This window comes from Lissotriton vulgaris, chromosome 9, assembly GCF_964263255.1.
Source record: "Lissotriton vulgaris chromosome 9, aLisVul1.2, whole genome shotgun sequence".
NCBI lineage: Eukaryota > Metazoa > Chordata > Amphibia > Caudata > Salamandridae > Lissotriton > Lissotriton vulgaris.
The window spans coordinates 1,139,018,284-1,139,037,411 of NC_141697.1; the positions used below are offsets into that span (position 1 = coordinate 1,139,018,284).

At 42.8% G+C, this 19,128-nt stretch overlaps 1 protein-coding gene across 2 annotated transcripts in view; it reads right to left on the reverse strand.

Moving 5' to 3' along the window:
- Nucleotides 1-19,128, reverse strand: part of FBXW12 (F-box and WD repeat domain containing 12) — a 173,121-nt gene that overhangs the window by 18,412 nt on the left and 135,581 nt on the right. For both annotated transcript variants that reach the window (XM_086939172.1, XM_086939173.1), the window contains 2 exons: nt 18,439-18,617; nt 18,225-18,352 (listed from right to left, as the gene is read on the reverse strand). In XM_086939172.1, the coding sequence (XP_086795298.1) occupies nt 18,225-18,352; nt 18,439-18,617 (307 nt within the window). The remainder of the gene's footprint in view (nt 1-18,224; nt 18,353-18,438; nt 18,618-19,128) is intronic.

Here is a 19,128-nt window from a genome sequence, read left to right on the forward strand (position 1 = left end):
CAGGTTTAAGTAACGGGACAATATCATCTGTTGCAGTTGCTTTATTCGTGATAGCTATTGCCAGCAGCTCTATAAACAGTATTGCCAAAGGCCCTATTAAGAGGGCAAAGAGTATTGGCAACAGGTGGCAGCCCTGTAGCGTGCCTCTATTTACTCTGCATGTACTTATATTCCTAGAATTAATTATGACTTGCGCCGTAGCACCCTTATATAAGCAAGTTATTATTTGGGCAGCCCTGCTATACTTTTTGCCTGCTGTCCGCTGTTCGCCCCGTGCTGAGGGAAAAGACCAGGAAGACAATAGGAGCCCGGAAACGGGCAGTGCAGCACTACACTCCCCAGAATCCCCTGCGGCCACCGGCGCCCAGCCGCCACCGTTCCTTCCGCTCCAGGAGGCGCCTATTTAATCTCGTAGGGGCTCCCACAGCGCGGGAAGCCCTGCTGTACCTTTTGCCTGCTGTCTGTAATTCACCCCGTGCTGAGGACAAAGACCAGGAAGACATGAGAAGCCGGGGACCAGGGGAGTGCAGGACTACACACCCCAGCTTACCCGGCGACAACCCGCGCCCACCCGCCACCATTCCTTTCGCGCCAGGAGGTGCCTATTTAATCTCGTAGGAGGCTCCTACAGCGCGTCTGTGCCTGTCTGCGCCCATCAGCGGCCGAAAGAGGCCGGGCTGGGCCACCCCTCTTGGCCTCACCAGTCAACGTGTCAGCACAACCACAAGTAAGGAGGCGTGAGAGCTTCTTATTGCAGTAATATCTCCCATTGTTATTAAACCCTAATTTGTGTTTGGATTGAAGCACTGTTCCATCATGGGGAGGAAGAAACCCACACGCACACTGTGAAAAGTACAGACGCTACTCTAGATAGGTTTTTACAGAAGGCTGTGGGGGCAATTAACAAAGAAATTGAACTTGCCAAGCGCAGACTTTCATTAGCCCCATTACCCCCATCTGATATTTTGAACACTCAGTCTGCCCACTCCGTTACTTCCTCTACCCTGGAGGTTCCCACTATTACTACACCAGCCAAGACCCCTGATCTTCTGGCACTTCCTCCACTCCCTCTTTCACCTACTATTACCATCCAGAGCCAGGCTGCCACAGAGGGAGTGCCAAAGGGAATGGAAGTTGCAACACAAACATCTATGAGGGACCAGAGCATGGCTGGGTCAAAAAGGAAGCATATTGACCCAATGGAAGCGGATTGCCGTGCAATGGGCCATTTGCCAAAGGTCAAGAGAACAAGGCAAAAACCCCAGGACTAGTGGGGAGATCGTGGGGGAGAGGTGGCCTTTCAAGGTCCCAGACTGAAATGGACACGATGTTAGACAGAATTAGTAAAATTGTGTTGGACTCCTTAGAGCCTATTCTGTCCCGCCTGGGTCGCATTGATGGTGAGAGAGGAGTTAACATTCCCCTTAGTGCTCCCGAGGGTGGGAGGGCCCAAACAAATAGCCCCATAGTTATATGTATTGCGGTCAACCCATCGGATCTTGCCTACGATAGGGTTAATAGCTTGGACCACCTAAGAGTGCCGTCAGCGATGGCACCCGGGAATCGGAGGCAACCTGGTTCTGCTGCTGGTGTATGCGGATGACACGGTTTTAATGGCTCCAACTGCTAATAATTTACAGAAATCTCTAAATATTTTTACCGATTTTATGTTAGCATTAGATCTAAAAGTAAATTTTAGCACATCATGGTGTGTGACCCGAAAGAAACAAAAACAAGAACATTTACTGTTAAGGGCAAAACCATTGATAAGGTGTCCAATTTTACTTACTTGGGGAATGTTTTTAATAACAAATTGAACTGGGACCACCTTGTAACAGCTAGGGTACAGCATGGTAGTCGGGTAGTAGAGGGTTTATTCCGCTTTGCTTGCAAATTGGGCCACAAGCCGGTAGGGGAAGTAATCACATTATATAAATCAAAATGTCTGTCTTTTGCAACCTATGGGGCAGGAGTGTGGGGTCACCATAAAAGTAGCCAATTACAAGTCCTAGAAAATAAGTTTATAAAAAGACTGCTGATGATCCCAAAAAGTGCCCCGACAACCTTCTGTCATTCTGAGGTAGGGCTGGAATTTATAGGAGGACCAAATTAACATTGACCCATTAGTCCTTTGGTCCAAAATCTGGCTGTCCGAGGACCTAAAGTTTTCAAGGAAAATCATCGAGGATTGTTTGGCCCTCGATAACGCCCTGACCATTCTATGGCTTCGATATGTTAAAGGAAAATTTCATGAAATTAGTCTGGAACATTACTATGATAGTCCGGCCAGTATCCACAAAAACATGAAATCATGCAATACTATTTTGACCGGTCCCCTTTACAACAAGAATTTTACCTATCTTTTACCATGAATGTACAGCTTCGATTTTATATAACCAGGTTCCGACTTTGCACGTTGAACTCTCTTGTGGCCATCCCTAAGCAGGCTGGGTGTTTTGCACACTTTATAAAGAGACGACGGCAAAGTTCGTCATTCCAATTCTAAAAGAAATTCGCCCTTGCAACTATTAAGAGGGTTTTAATTTCCTATGTTCTTTATCTACTGCTGCTATTCGTACTGTTTTTATTTCACACTGTTTAATTTTATCAAAACTGCATTTTTTATAAGACAATGGTATGAATTGTAAATGAAAATGGTGCCTCTTAAATTAAAGTATCTTTTTAAAGAAATAATGTGATGAGCTATAGGGATAAGAGTTATATTATTGTATAAACTGGACACGTGAATTTTAAGTATTATCTTTGTATGTTAAACTTTTATGGTCTAATCTGAACCGAATAAAGTTATTTTGACTTCACTGGACCTATTTGGGTAAGATTTTTCGGAAACCCAAATCCTCCAAGGATCGTGAAAAGACTTTCCCAAGTTACTAAATCAAAAGCCTTTTTGGCATCTAAAAGCATTACCTGTGCTGGTATTTTATTCTTTGTCATATAATCTAAGGCTTCTATTAAAATGTTTGTGATGGTAAAAAGCCTGCCATAAGCCTGCATTGATCTCGGTGTATAATCAATCCTATGGCGTTACTCACCCTATTTGCTAAAAGTTTAGTAAAAATCTTATAGTTGACATTTAAAAGACTAATTGACCTATAGGAGTTAATGTTTTCCTTATTTTTATCTTTCTTTAGGAAACTGACTACCACAGCTATATGAAAAGATGGCAGAGGTTCGCCTCCTTCCAGTATATAATTTGCAAGTTTTGAGATTTCTATGTTTAAAATTGGTGCAAATTTCTTATATAGTTCATCTGAAATGCCATCTTCCCCAGCCAATTTACCATTAGATAAGGTCTCACCACTCTATCTATTTCTTCAAGGTATAATTTAGTAACATCTTCTGAGCTTGATCATATGACGGCTGTAAAATAGGAAGTTTATCTAAAAACTGCCTAAGTCGGATGATATCTGCCTGTTGCTGTGAATTATGAATCATCTTGTAATGTTGCAGGAAAGCATTCTGAATATCTAGTGATTCTGTGAAGTGGGCCTTGGTTTCTATATCTATTAAGAAGGTGATCTTATTCCTGGCTTGTCATTCTGTAGCCTGCCAAGTCAGTAATCTACCAGTGTGTTCGCTTTCTTTATATACCTTTTGGAGATAAGTGATGTTTGCAGTCTGTTCTAGTGCATAGTAATATTCATGCATATGTATGTTTGCCTGGTTAAATAATTCTTTATTTACAGTATTTCTAGTTTGCAGAGGTACTATGCCTGCCTTGTGTAATTTGGCCTCCAGTTCACGGCTTTTTAAGGATGCCTCTGTTCTTTTCTGTATCCCTTTAGTCAGTGCTTAATTTGTAAAATATGAAGTGCAGGTGCTCACATTTTTTTAAGAGGCCACACCCACTTCTCGTGGCCCCACCCTCTTCTAGCAGTGGCTCCACCCACTTACTCTCTAGTTGCTTCACCCACATCCTCAACTAGTACTGCTGACTCAAGTACTAGAAAACTAGCACATGGTGGCAAAGGTTAATTTAGTCGGCCTTGGACAGTTGCAATATGGGAGCTTCCATGCAAGATGGTGGCTGAAGTGAAGCAGCATGATTGCATGCCATCCCCACTTGGAAGGTCTATATCTTTGTTTCAAAGAATGTCAGTACTTCATGTGGATCTCCGTTGAGCAGCTCGCTGCTCAATAAACACTATGGTTCCCCATGGGTTTGCACCTCAATTTAAGACCATTCTAGTCAGCTGGTCTTTTGTCCTATATCATGCGCAAAGCCCAGTATGTTGCAGTTAAATGAATGAAGTCAAGTGGAGTATTGGTGTTCTCAGCATTGTGGGCGGCATGCGGTCAATGATTGCAAACAGGGTTTAACAAATCAACATGCACATCTGAATTGCTTAGAAAATGACAGAGATGGAAGAACCAAAAAATAATTAAATACAGAAAGTATTCGATTAACAAAAAGTGTGCGTCCACGCGCTAGAGACTGAGGAGGAAGGAAGTGGAAAGTGATTGAACAAGAACATTAGAAAAAGGAATGAGAGCAGTGTAAATCCAAATTCAAGTAATTAAACAAACATATGCCATTTAGTTTGAATATTAGTGTTATCAGTCTATAATAAAGCTTTAAAAAAGAGACATTGCACTTACTAACATTGTGCTTGGAGGACCAGAACTCCCTTTCCTCCCTTCTTGTGTGAGACACTCCCTTTTCACAGCATCTTTCAGTCATCATTTTGAAAGACATCAAGGAAAATATTGTGGCTAGGCCTCCAGATTCAAAATAGTGCAAACCACCTTCCAAAGCATATGTGTTGGGGGAGGCAGCCTTAGAGAACGTTGTTTGGAGCTTTGCATGTGTTCAATGCATGAAGCTGCTGTTTACTGGTCTGCGAGAGATGCACGAACCTGAGAGCATTTTGCTTGTGGATGAGAGATGATAATGTGTTTTAGCGAGTGTAGCGCAGAGCTTTGACCAGGAACACGCACAGTGCAGACCTGTTGTGGTTTCACGCTCCTGCTTCATAGTGCAGACATGCTCTGCTTCCTGCAGATGCCGGCATGACACACACCTCCTGCAGAGCAACAAAATAAACTCATCCGGACCACATGCCTGACGGCGCTTATGCTGTCGGTCTGGTCATCTCCCCAGGGTGGAACACCTCTCACAGACACAGCAACTCCTAGTCACAGCCTCGCCCACCAACCCCACTCCTGGGCGCGCAAAAGTGATATGTGATGCAGTTTGCCGCAGTGTTTAATTTGTAAAACAGTAAGTGCTGGTGCACAAAGTTTTGCTCAAAGCCTGTAGGTGGCAGTATGAATATTGGGGATGCCGCATAGCAATGTTACGTATTCTTGATTACACATCATGCCTATTTCATCCAGCACCGGTCACCCCTTTTCCTGAACTCATGCATGTTCTTTTTTTGTTACTGCTTTCTTCCTGTGTCACTGTTTTTTCATATTTCTCTACCTCTTTCTTTGCTCTTATTATGTTTGTATCTCTCTGCTTTGGGTGAAAGTCTGATTAAGATAAATAGGTAATAGTCCCAAAGAATAGGTGCTGGTGGGCCCCACCTGCATCAGCCAGTTCAAATCAAGCTCTGAGACAGCATGTTTAATATACCTTTCCGTCACAGTCACTGGCACCAACTTCCCAACCAGGTTTAGGCTCCACACTCTCCAATACTTATATTCATACACATTCAGAATGTGCCAGCGCTCATAGGGTTACAACTGCTGCATAGAAACCAGAAATTGAAGGGCACTGTAAGGCCTGACTGTCCCAACAGGATGTGAGAGGCTCCAGCGCACATGCTCTCAGTTGCCTGCAAATAAATTATCATTATTTCTCAGTCTTGCTTTCAATCTGCAGCTGCCTGGTGTTCTGGAGGACACCAAAATAGTCTGCACATGGAAGTGTCTTCACTCAACTCTGGAAGAAAAGCGAAGAAGTGTCCTGATTAAGTGCACCCCAGAAGCCCCGACTGAATGCACTCCTAGCAGCGTCAGCATCCAGTGCTGTGCTGCCAACATAGTGAGGTCAGCAAGAGGCTGTGCCTGCTGCACCGATCACGCAGGAGCCAAGCAGTTCCCAGCTCCTACTGGCCTATTCTATTGTCTTGTGATTGCTGAATTGCTTAATGGACGGGCATGGAAGCACTTCAGCAATCAAAAGAAAATTGAACACGCCACAAGGTTGTTGATAAAACCAGCAGGAGGTGTGAACTGCTTGGCTCATACAATAATAGAATTAAATCTAAGATTATTTAACCTCACCTGACCTCGATGGATCAGAGTCTTCCGGGGCCAAGCTTTGTTCCAGTGCCAGCTATTCCACATGGATGTGGCTGGCATCCTGCTGGGAGAAACCCCCTTTGAAGGGTGGCTGACTGGCAGCGTGGATGCTGGCTGGCCCTTCGTATTTCACCAGCGCTGTTCGTGTGTGTCACTGTCCTCAAAACCGTCCGTTTTATTTGCCTTTGCACTGCAGCTTGATAATAGCAGCTGTAGTAGGTCCAGGGGCAGGAGCCCCTCGGTCTCCAGAGTGGAAGTCTCAGAGCCACTACGAGGAGCTTCTAAGCAGCCCCATCCAGACAGTCGCAGCAGGGCCTCATAATGAGAGGCACAGGCGGCGGTGCGAGGGGTGGGGGCTTCAAAAACGAAACTTACAAACATAACTTCCGCCCGCTCGCACCGCCCAGTTAATTACTACATTTTCTGTCTTGGGCCCGGGCAGCAAATGAACAATGTTGCCACTTGCCGTGGTGCTGCAGCCCCTGTGAGATCACAAAAGGTCTAATTAATTATGTGTGGCAGGCCTGCTTCAGCTGAAAACAGTTCAGTGCGTGCGAGGCTCGAGCTGTTTAAAAAGTAAGGCACGCACTTTTAATTTTACTCCGACGACCTTAGGCTCACATTGACTTTGTGCGGAGAGTGCCTCACCACCATAGACCCGGCCCTGTTCAATAAGTGCCGGTGCTAAGCCCCGGCAAGCACCGGCACAAATTAAGCACTGCCTTTAGTTATGATGAATCTCCGAATTGTTGCCTTAAAAGCCTTCCATACTTTCTCTATGTGGGCAGTTTTACTATTGATCCTAAAATTATGTAAAATCTCACCATGGACTTCTGTGCACCACTCTTCATCCTCTAAAAAACCATTGGCCTACTGTTCTTTCTATCTTAATTTCTATCAGTCATTTTAACCATGGCGTGGTCTGAAAAGCCATTTTGTATATATTCATGATTAACCAATTTCAAGTTAGACGAAGTGAGAAAATAATCTATTCTTGAAACAGAGTTATATGTAGCAGTGAAACATAAAAATGCACGTTTCTTAGGATATTGGGTACACCAAAGATCAACCAGGTCTAATTTCCTCTTGCAATTGGCTAAAGCGTTAGCCAATTGCAGCTTATTTTGCATCAGTGTGGTAGAGGGTGTGTCTAAGGCCAAATCTTGGAGGAAGTTAAAATCTCCACCCAGGATCACCTGCCTGGAATATTGATTAAGGCTTTAATTTAAGGGGAAGGGGGATATCTAATATTGGTGCATATATCGTAGCTATAGTTAGCCTTGTTTTTATTAAAAATTCCATTAATAAGCACCCACCATCCCATGAATTGAGATGATGGTGAGATTAGCAACAAGCAAAATAAAACCTTTTAATAAAGCTCATGCAATTTGCATTTGGATTTACTGAGCTGCAGGAACATTTCTATAATAAATGCTGTACTTGTCATGAAGATGATCGTAATATCAGATGAAGAGGATACACATTTAGGGATGAAAGCTAGCTGGGGGTTGGTAGGTAATGATCAGACAAAAGGTACATTTGATCTTTAACATGTTGTTCTACAAATGATACATTTTACAGCACATATGGGCTACCATGTTGGAGCACCGATATTAGGGATAGTTGGCACTTAATACTTTAATAACAAGAACAACAATTTGAAAAAAAAATGGTGGGGGGCAGATAGCTATCTGGCTTAATATGGACAGGGCAAGGAAGAGGTATGTCTGGGAAGGTTGTACATGGCTGTGCAGTTTAGAGGTTTGTCCAGTTGGGATATGGAGTAGCGTGGGAGACTAACCAGTAACCAGTATGAAAATGAATCGAAAATCCTGAAATGGATAGTTACACACACATGTACCCAGTTGCATATTCCACTAGTGAATGACCTCAAAGATCATATCTTGGCTACAGCTACTCACTTTACTGTGGTGCTTTGAAAAAGTTCTGGGCAATCAATCCGTGACCATATTTCTGACAAACGTTATTCCTTTCTCTGGCAGCAACCCGATTATTTGACCGATAATCCAGTTGTTTACAACAGTGAGTCTCAAGCAAATGGTCAAGGTAGCTAGTCAGCTGAAGGCTTATTATACACTTGTCTGCTACAAAAAAGCTCTCATTGGGCTAGGAGACTTTTTGGAGCAATTATTGCTTTATTTCAGCAAGGAATTGTGTCTAACATCGTAAAACACACAATGAACACACATCAGCCAATCTACAGGGCCCAGCTAACTTCACACACATCTCAAATCTACTCTTAATTAGTAAAATCATGGAGGGGGAAGCTATTCTTCAACTGCAAAAAATTGCAGAATTAGTTCACATTCTTACTTGACAATCAGTCTGTAGACCAGGAAAATGAACGGAGACTGCGATTACCGATTTCAAAGAAGACTTGATCACCTCCCTTCATCTGGGTAAATCAGAAGTCTTGATCCTTTTCAATATATCAGCAGTGTATAATCCAGTGGATTACAAAATGCTCTAGTACAGCCTGCAAAAAAGGGTCAGGATTACCTTGGCTGCCTTTCTGTATTGGATATTACGTTTGACATAAGGAATGTGAAATACTGTGGAAAGAATAAATCGAACAAAATTCAACTCCAGCTTTGCTGAACTTCTTTATTGAGTACATGTGTATGACTCTTGACTTCTTTGTGTGCTTTAGTGTTTTCTTGGACTACCCTTCCAGGCCTTGACGTATTTCTTGTCAAATAGAATTAACTAAATGATTATGTATATTGCTCTAGCTGGACAACCAAGAGGATCAAAACAGTAACATCATCACCTGCCGGAAATACCTACATCACTGGATGAAGGAGAGGTACCTGTCCTTTGAAAAAATGCTTGCAGTGCAAAATCCAGCAGATACCAGTGAGCTGGTTATCTGAGTGGACAAACTGGGTTGTACCCAGTCTCCTACCTAATCAATTAGGAAACTTGAAGTATGGCACAATGAAAATCTCTTTGCATCATCAATGCTGCACAACAGATTAAAGAGATCCACTTCTATATCATTCTAATGAGGAGACACCTCCTGTTGGTCCAGCTCCTAAAGTTTCCTTGACCAGGGTCTTGGTGTTTTTGAGACACAGCTTTTATAATATGGTCTATGCTGCATACTCCAAACAAGAGACTGCAAAACTAGTCTGTCTTATCAAGCGGTCAGTCTTTGCCTCAACTTAAAGATATTGGATCACATCTTCACTGGCCCTCCAAGTTTTCAATTGGCTTTCAGTGACACAGAGAATAAAATTCAAAATGATCTGTGCCATCTTCAAAGATCAGGAGGGTCTTAGCCCCAAGTACCTACAGATTTATTCAAACTGTACCCACGCAGCGGTAATTTGTAATCAAGTATGGCAAAACTAGCTGCACAAGCCAGACAGAACAGCAAGAAACATGGGGCAAGAGATTGAGCTGAGTATTGGACACTTAACTCAGTAACAGCCTCAGACAAAGCTCAGCCTCATCCTAATCAAACTGTGTGCAAAAACTGAAAACATCTCTCTTCCATTTTAATCCATCTGGAAGCTTTTTGAGGTGCTTCTTGTCTGCAGATCCCGAAGATAGCAAAGGCACCATGGATGGAATCCATGACTCACCAAACAGATAGTAATAGGCATTAGTAATAGGCATTTATAGATCACACCACAACCCGCGCAGCATTCTCGTAGTGCGTAGATTACATAACAGAGAACACTAACGTATTAAAAAGCAGTGCAATGAACTGTTATTCCAGCTTTAGTGACCCAAAGGATAAAGCATAACCACCTGCTCTGGTATGGCAAATTGTCTGATTCCTCAGATAATATGAGCAATAAGATGTAATATGGCATGCATGGATAAACAGGCAGAGCGACTACTGCATATAAAGAGGCACGCCATGACAACGTGCACAGTGACAAATGTAGAGGCATTAAAAAAGAATACTCGGCAAGCAGGCAGCCAATGGAGATCTTTCAACTATGGAGAGACAGAATAACTAGGTCTAAATCCCAAAATAAGTCTTGCAGCCATATTTTGAATAATATGTAGGTTTTGCAAGATATTTTGGCAAACCAGTAAAAAAACAAGTCCAGATCGGAGGTCATTATTATCTTCATTACTGATCTAGGGAACAGGCTTGCTCAAGTACTACTAATTAGGCTTCAACAGCACTACTAAATCACAAACCAGCAGCATACAAAATTTGTATACAAAATATTTCAAAAAAAATATTAAAACAAAGACATCTTACAGACAACCAGTCCTCAACTGAAAATGTATCAGCAACACATCTCCAGGACTAGTGCAACCCACCACTGGTCAATGGCAGAGGAGGGCCGCGCTAGCCTGTGGTGTTGCAGCAGTTGTCTGACTACACCATGCGTAAGTGGAAAAGAGGAATTTGAGCCTCATTAGCCAACATTTGTTTTTGAACTTTTTTAAAGACTTTGAACTTGCTAGTTCTCTTGATGTTAATCTTGTAGCTGCTGAGTTCTCACGACACTTGTTAGCAGCAATGGACACCCTTGCCCCTGTTAGCAGCCATTATTCAGCAAGAAAAAACCCTCTGCCCCCAGGTTTATGGAAAGACTCAGAAAAATGAAACAGGATTGCCGCAGACAGGAGAGGCGTTGGCATGCTAATCTAGAGCCATCAGGCAGGAAATTGCATAAACAGTGCCTTAAGGATTATAAGGCAGCCATCGCGGAGGAAAAAGGAAAATACTATTCAAAGATCACAGGGTCCTTGAAATCTTCTAGGGATCTTTTTCAAATAATTAACTCCCTCATCTCTCCTCATGTGGCAGACCCCTCTGAATTCTCCCAAGAGTTCTGCAATAAATTATCTGATTTCTTCTTATCAAAGATCACAGACATTTATTCGCTGTTGGAAGCCTCAAACCCTAGGGTTGGCTCCTCTGTTCAGATCGCCCTCCATTCTAGCGATGCCTTTCCGTTGGAGGATACTTCTAGGCTTCTCACGTTTGCTAGTTTGCTGCCGGAGGAGATGGATCGCCTCCTAGATTTAGTCAAATCAGGCTCTCCTTTGGATCCCTGTCCCCTTAAGGTGTTAAAAATCGCCCACAAAGTCATTCTTCCACACCTTACGACTGTTCTCAATATGGCAATTTCTGAAGGGTTGTACCCCACCTTATGGAAGACGGCTTTAGAGAAGCCATTGCTAAAAAAGCCTTCCTTGGACCTGGGAGAATTGAAAAACTATCGATCGATCTCTCTCCTGCCGGTCTCTGCTAAGATGTTGGAGACTCATCTAAACACCCATCTTAGTACTTATCTTAAGGATCATTCTTTGCTTGATGCTTTTCAACACAGATTTAGAAGCCATCACAGTGCGGAAACCGCACTTACCACGTCTTCAATAACATCCGTACTAAAGTGGATGAAGGGCCTACAACTTTGATTGTTCTCCTTGACCTCACCGCTGCCTTTGATACCCTGTCTCCCCCAAGGATGGTTCAACGCCTCAGGGAGATAGGGATCGGAGGCTCGGCTTTGAGGCTTCTTTCATCCTTTCTCAGTGACAGGGCCCAAACCGTGAAATTTGGCCCTTTCTACTCCGCTTCTAAATCCTTGTCTTGTGGTGTGCCTCAGGGCTCTTCCCTGAGCCCAACACTTTTTAACATTTAAGTTGCACCCCTGGCAAAAGTTGTTAGATCTTTTGGGCTTGAGGTGCTGTCCTATGCGGACGACACCCAAATTATGGTCTCCATATTCCATAACATCAGGACTCTGCCCTTAACTTCAAGCTCTGCATGCAGGCCATTTCCTCCTGGATGGTGGAAAATTATATGAAACTAAACGGAGACAAGACAGAGGTACTGATCTTCTGTAGTAATCAGGACATCTGGTCTACTGACTGGTGGCCTGCCAGCCTAGGTGCCTGCCCCTGTCCGGTTTCTCATGGAAAGAATCTAGGTGTCATTGTTGACAATTCTCTTTCCATGGAGCGCCAGGTTAGTATGACCATCTCCACCTGTTTTTGCATTATTAGGGCCTTTTGAAAAATTGCTCACTTTCTTTCCTTTGAAGCATGCAAGCAGGCTGTGGTAGCACTGGTAACGTCCAGACTGGACTATTATAATGCCCTATATTTGGGCATTAACAAGGGTCTTGTGCAACGTCTGCAGTTGGTGATGAATCTCCCAAAATTTCATCCAGTCACAGCCGCCATCAGGTCACTGCACTGGTTGTCTCTTGATCAAAGGATCCTTTTGAAGTCCCTCTGCCTGACTCATAAGGTCTACTATGGCTTAAGTCCTGAGAGCATCAAGTCGATGTTTCAGTGATATGTCCCTAGCAGACCTCTTCGCTCTTCAAATAAAAACCTGTTAGCACTTCCCAAGTTTAGAAAATCCAGGTGGGGAGGTAGAGCCTTCTCGCTGACTGCGGCCAGGCTGTGGAACTCCCTCCCGGAAGAGCTTTTTGGTCAACCTTCCCACTCCATCTTCCGTAGGATCTTAAAAACCTGGCTTTTCTCACATACTTCAGTATGAGCGTGTTGTCTAGTCCGCTGTCTCCTCTTAGTTGCATTAGCGCCTGGACGCCGTTGGGCTTAGTTTGCGCTGTATAAGTCCAATACTTACCTACTATAAGTAGTTATGGTGTTGACCCTGACATGGCTGTGGGTGGTTGTCTAGAATTGTTTGTCATTATTGATAACTGTGCTGTGGAGCATAGTTCTCCTTGTTCAGAAGCTGTACTTAGGTCCTACAAATCCCTTAAACATATGGCACACGGAGTGAGCAAGCCATTACCTGCATTTGGTGTGTTGTTTCTGGATATATGCTATGTTGTAGGCCTTGTGTTCCTTGGAAGCTGAGTTTTGTAGTACAGTGTCACCTACTACATCTTAAATTTATAGCCACTTTTACATGTGGGGAAACGGATAGTCATTAATGCTTGCCATAGCATCTTGAGTTGCAGTTAGGTGTGTGCAAAAGTCAAAAAGGTGAAGGGAGTGCATGTTGGCCTTTACATCTGTTCCAAGAGTGTCCAGGATGGCTACATCAGGCTAACAAATCTAGAAATATTCGGAGTAGATGGTGAGGTGCTGGCTTACATCATATACGATCTGTATCTTGAGGTGGGTATGTCCTCTGCACTGGACAAAGGGGCATCTCTAAGGCATTTTGATAGTAATGCCTATGCAATCCGTACGTACAATCCTTCATTAAGAGGAAAGCCACTGAAGTGGTCACTCTAGTGCTTGCTATATCTCCCATGGTATCTGGGTGAACAAGCCGACATCTGTAACTTGCCACAGTAGGCATCAGGCGGAATGGCTATTAAATTTCACTTGGGTAACTGCAAACCCCATGTGGGGGACCTGTGTCAAAACATCATAGTGATTCTTCTTGATTTACATGGCGTGCACCATGTCTTTATGAGGAACAATGTGAGCTGTGTTCAGTCATATTGCAGTCGTAGCTGGGTCTGGATCTATGCAGACCCTTCCAGAGTGCTTATCAACCTACTCTGACTTCTTGCGTTTTATCGAGCAGAGAATCAACATAATGAAGGGATCAAACCAGAATAAAATCTACAGAGGAAAGAAGTCAAATGTTAAGATTTTTTCTGAATTCTAGATCATTAGACCTTAGGCACAGATTGGAAGGACTACAGTTCAATAGGTCTGGAGCCATACCCAAAAAACAGTGCCCCCTTTTTGTTGTCAGTGTACCAGAAGTTATTTTTTATAAACCATCATGAGAAGAGGATTTCAACATGCGAGTTGGCACATATGACAGAAGTTTAATATTGCCACAAGTCAGTGCCCTTCCCATTGATGAACTGTGCACAATGGCAACCACCTTGAAATGAATAAAATGGGCGACTGGGAGTCAAAACAACATGAGTAGCAGAGGTACTGCATGATTAAGCTTATGGGCTCCAATTAGGATATGGACAGTCACATTTTGTATGATTTGGCACCATGAAGGTGGGCACTTGGCAATCTGGAGATTTACAGTATCACCAAACATGCACAGTGTTAGTGGCAGTCGCCCCGTAGGAAGGCAGAGAACAATATTTTCCAGATGTCCCAGCTTCAGAAAAGGACCAAAGCAACCTGAGAGACAACGCAGAATCTATTTTTACACCAGGTTTTGTCACAACTTTTAGTCTGAAGTGCAGGTGAGATAATTGCGCTGGCCAGTAGGCAGCATCCCAGTGATCCACTCTACTCTACCCCTCCATTTTACCTCTGTTTGCCAGAGATTACTAAGAGCGAGCGCCTGTCCCTCCAGTTCCATATATCCCTTATATATTGTTGGATATGCTATTGCAGCAGTACCCAGAATCCCGCTCTTCTATTCGCCAAGACTGTAGATGGCCATGATGGGACCAGCTCAAGCAAGCCAGAGATGAGAAAAATGCTCAAAACAGATTGGCATGGGGGTATACAGAGGAGCCCTGTGGGACCTACAAATAAATGGGCAGGACTTTGGGTAAAAGATGCAAAACCAATGGGCTGACAACTACCTGTCAGCAAGCATCAAAAGCTCTTGAGCACTGGGCTGCTCAGACAAATACATCAGAGATGACAGTGTTCCTATGTGACCTGTGCCTAACAGGACCGGGGATGGAACACTGCCATCACCCACCATCAATTTCCAGTTGACTATTCAAGATGACTTGCATATATTGCCTAAGATCTGGCCTTCCCACCAGTGATTTATCAAACATTCACAATTAGTGTTGGCCTGATACATTTACGGAACGTATATCAAGCTTAATGATGGCATGATCAGAAATTAGAATGTATAAGATCCAAAATATTGATTTGGTCAAAAGAGATGGTGAAACCAAAAATAAAACAAATCTTGGATAGATGGATGGGGATGGAAAACAAAAGCATATTGCCTTCCAGTTTGGGTTTCTAAGCATTAAACATCTTGCAGGTAAAAATGGTTTTAATCAAACTTGCAAATGAGTTTTAAGTCCTCGTTCTGCTGGTTACAGGGCACTAGGGAAGTCATACTTTGTTCTTTCAGTTTAAGGATACACAAATTGCACAAATGTGTAAAGGGTGCTTCCTCGCGGGAGCGGAGTTCTAACCCACACTCAAGCTATAGAGGGGATAGTGGATGAGTCCTGATTACTACTCACAGCGGCTCTCCTATCGCCTGTAGTTGTCACTTCGTGATAGAGGTCTGGTTGAGGAGGGCAAAGGGATCCCCTCTCAATTCCTTTTCTATGCAAATCATGTCATTGGCGATCTCCCATGGCTAATGAGCCAGGCTGGAAGCAACAGGGTGCCGTTTTCAGCCTGTAAAAGTGATTGAGCAAGGCTGCCCCCACCCACTGCAACCACACCCAAGAAATTCACTCCTCTTAGAAGGGGCAATTATAACTCAGTATAAGTATATACTGCATGGATAATTGTTTGATACCATGATAACAGCTTTGAATCCCGAAGATCTAGTCAGCCTTTCATACCCTGAAGTTCGCTAAAACTCATGCACCCGATTTACGTACACTTAAACACATGTTATGCAGGGCTAAGAAACCTCTGAGGGTGAATGGCCACTTTTCAAATACAGGCTTTATTAAAAAATATTAGAACGCCTGCTTCCCACTCTCATCCAAAAAGAAAAAAATGTACATCCCAAGAGAAAAGTAGAGTTCGTCCTTTATGATTAGGACATCCTAAAAACACTCAAACATCTACCAGGACCTTCTCAAAGGTCTTTGACTAGTCCCTGGCTCTTATATCTAGAACAGAGGTCTTCACAACTTTTTATGCCGATCCTCCTTGAGCAAAATAATTTAAATTTGGGCCCCCCCTCCAAAAGTTTAGGGTCCAGAAGATGAGGTGCGTGATTGGCAAGAGTGGGTGGGATATATAAATCAGCAGTAATTGTGTTAAAATACTCATCTGGCTCATGGCTACGAGGCAGCAGAGCTCTCAAATTTCTAGTATATGCAGGTTCACCTACTCCTGGCTTTTTTTCTTGGCAATCTGAGACTTCTAGTCCTGATTTGATTTGATAATTCAATAAACATAACTGCAACTTGCACAAGGACCTAGGACACTTGAAAGTGCTTCCCCACAGTCTTCCCCCACTGGGGTTTAAAGTAAGAATAAAAGAGCCATGCATCTCGACTTTCTCCCCCGGGCTAGGACAGTTTCAGGGCCACCTAAATAGCTTGCAAGTTACGTAGGCCAATGCATACAGTCCAGGCGCCGTATATATATTTTATTGTATGTCTCCTAGTCCTGATTTAATAATGTAATGAACAGGACTTCAAGTTCCACAAAGAAAGAGTAAAAAATATAATCTGGACTGAATAAACTATACTTGAATGGGCCTTGGAAACCAGAGACTGCAGCCTCAGCTGTTTTCACCTTGCAGGGCTTAAAGTAGAAACACTTTAGCCATACCCTCACCCACTCCTCTAAGCCACAGCACAGCAGCACCTAGAAACCTGACTCTTCTAGGACTTTATATAAAAAAAAATATATATTGAGCATTGATTCTCCCCCCTGAGCTATGGCTCTGTGGCCCCCAAAAGAGCTTTCAATTGTTCCAGGCACATATTTGAGCAGCTTATCCTGTACAGGAATTATTTGTTTTGCATTCTGGGATATGCAGTTGTGACTTAACAATGTAATATACAGGACTACACATGTTTGGATGCAGAGAATTAAAACTTGGGCTGGATTAGTGACTCATGCATTAACTTGGGAAAATATGAGTGCTGTCTCCCCAGGGCTTCCACCTTTTTGCCTTGGCCTTAGTAGTAAGGCCTTAAGCTATATGTCCCTTCTCAGGCTTTAAGTAAAGAACTTGGTCCTGCATCTCACTTTCCCCACAAACCTTGGACTCCGAGGCCTCTTGGAGTTAGTGCACCGGGTGGCTCTGTATACGAGCCACATTGCCTGCCTGATTGGAGACTCTCCCCAGCCCTGCATCACATTTCCCCATGTCCTCTTTCTTGTCTTTTTAAACAAAGACAACGTGGAAATGTGCAAATTCAGTTTGTGCTCTAAGGCTATTTGAATACAATGCCCTTCCCCCTCCATACATTGTAATGAGCCACGAATGTGTCTGAGGGAATGGCGCCCCCCCCCCACCCCCATATCAAGTCACGGACCCCCTGAGGGGTGGGTCCCACACTTTGAACACCACAGTTGTAGAATGTTTCACTAACTTATTATCCATTAACTATAATTTTCCCCACTTATCTCTTAGTGGTTAATACTACATTTTTACCATTTTATATCTATGTTTATGTAGACCTTAATGTTCCTTATCTCTTGTCATTTTTGCATTACGTTTAGCCACAGAAAGGAGGATCAACGAATACTTTAAAAAAAACCTTGGCAAGCATATATTTGTCAATTGGTTGAACTGAGGATTGGGAAAGCTTGGACAGATTGCAATAAACTCTATATCATTATTGTGCAAGCTAGTCGTTGGCAGATACATATTTGCAATACCCCTCACGGAATTAGTTGGTGAATATATTATATGGAGCTGTCCTTATATAGGCAGCTGACTTTCATACAATAAAATGTTCTATTTTATAGGATCGATTTTATTGGGGGGAGTAAAGTCGTGAAGCAGTGTGGAATCGGTTTTTGCATTGTATCAAGGTGGAGCCCCCTGAAGGTGTAAGGGAATCCAAATCGGTCTTTAATACATTAGTAAAAATCGAAGGGGCTCTGTGTACCCTTGCACAAACCTACACGAGGTGTACCTTTTTTGCTCAAAAGAGAATGAGAGTGGTACTGGCTATCCAGGTATGGCAGATAACTATTTGAAATATCCCTCTCACTTAATTGGTGATTATATAAAATCGACCGCTCTTTATACAGGCAGCTGATTTTCATACCAATAACATTTTCTATTTTATAGGGTGGATTTTATAGGGTGGAGTAAAGTAGTGAAGCAGAACCACATGATTTTTAAAGAAACCGATGAACAATGCCATTCTTACCTCGAAAATCTGTGAGATCCTCCTAGTAAATGGTAGCGACTTGTAAGATTACACATCTTGTTTTCTGTTCTCCACGTGTAAACTCGAAGGGATAGATCCATAGATGATGTGATAACCCGAAAAGGATCCTTAAATATATAGATGTGCTGATTAACATAAGTAACCGAGAGAATATGTTTGTAATACAAACATGACCTACAAATGTTATGCTTACCACACATATTGATGTGATATCTTCTGTGTGATCTTTGAAGGATGCTAACTTAGATCCGGATATGGTATATAGGTAAAGCTCTGGTCCACTTGCTAGAAGAAGGGTTTCTGTTCCATGGCCACATATGTGCGAAACTGATGATCCCCTCCCAGGTGCCGCAAAGCTTGCAACCTGTTCAACTAAGGAAAGTTTTGACAGTTAAATATAGATTGCTTTGATTTTTAGCATTTTCTTTACTGCGACTATGAATATGCTGAGGCAATTTCAACATTCAGGAATCAACAAGGGTTCTTCTTTCAGACTGCGCTCATAAATCAAGGATAATAAATGCATCTGGCTGGAAATAAGCCATCAGAGGATACAAGAATAAAGCACACCTTTAATTTGCCTAAAGTAAAATGCCAAACTGCAGGGCTCATTTCCACTGAAAATTAAAAATCCATAACAGTTGCATTAAATATACAAGACACTGATTGGTCTCTCAAATCACCAAAAATCAAACCACTGGTAGTCACCTTTGAACTTCATATAGTGGTACATTACTTCAGCTATCGCCCCCTAATAGGCAAGATATTTTGTACCATCAAGGAGGCAGATAATTAAGAAACGGGCATAAACTGGGCATTTACCAGATTTGTTGTCAACATTAAAACTGAAACATATCAAACATAAAACTGCAATATTGGCTGT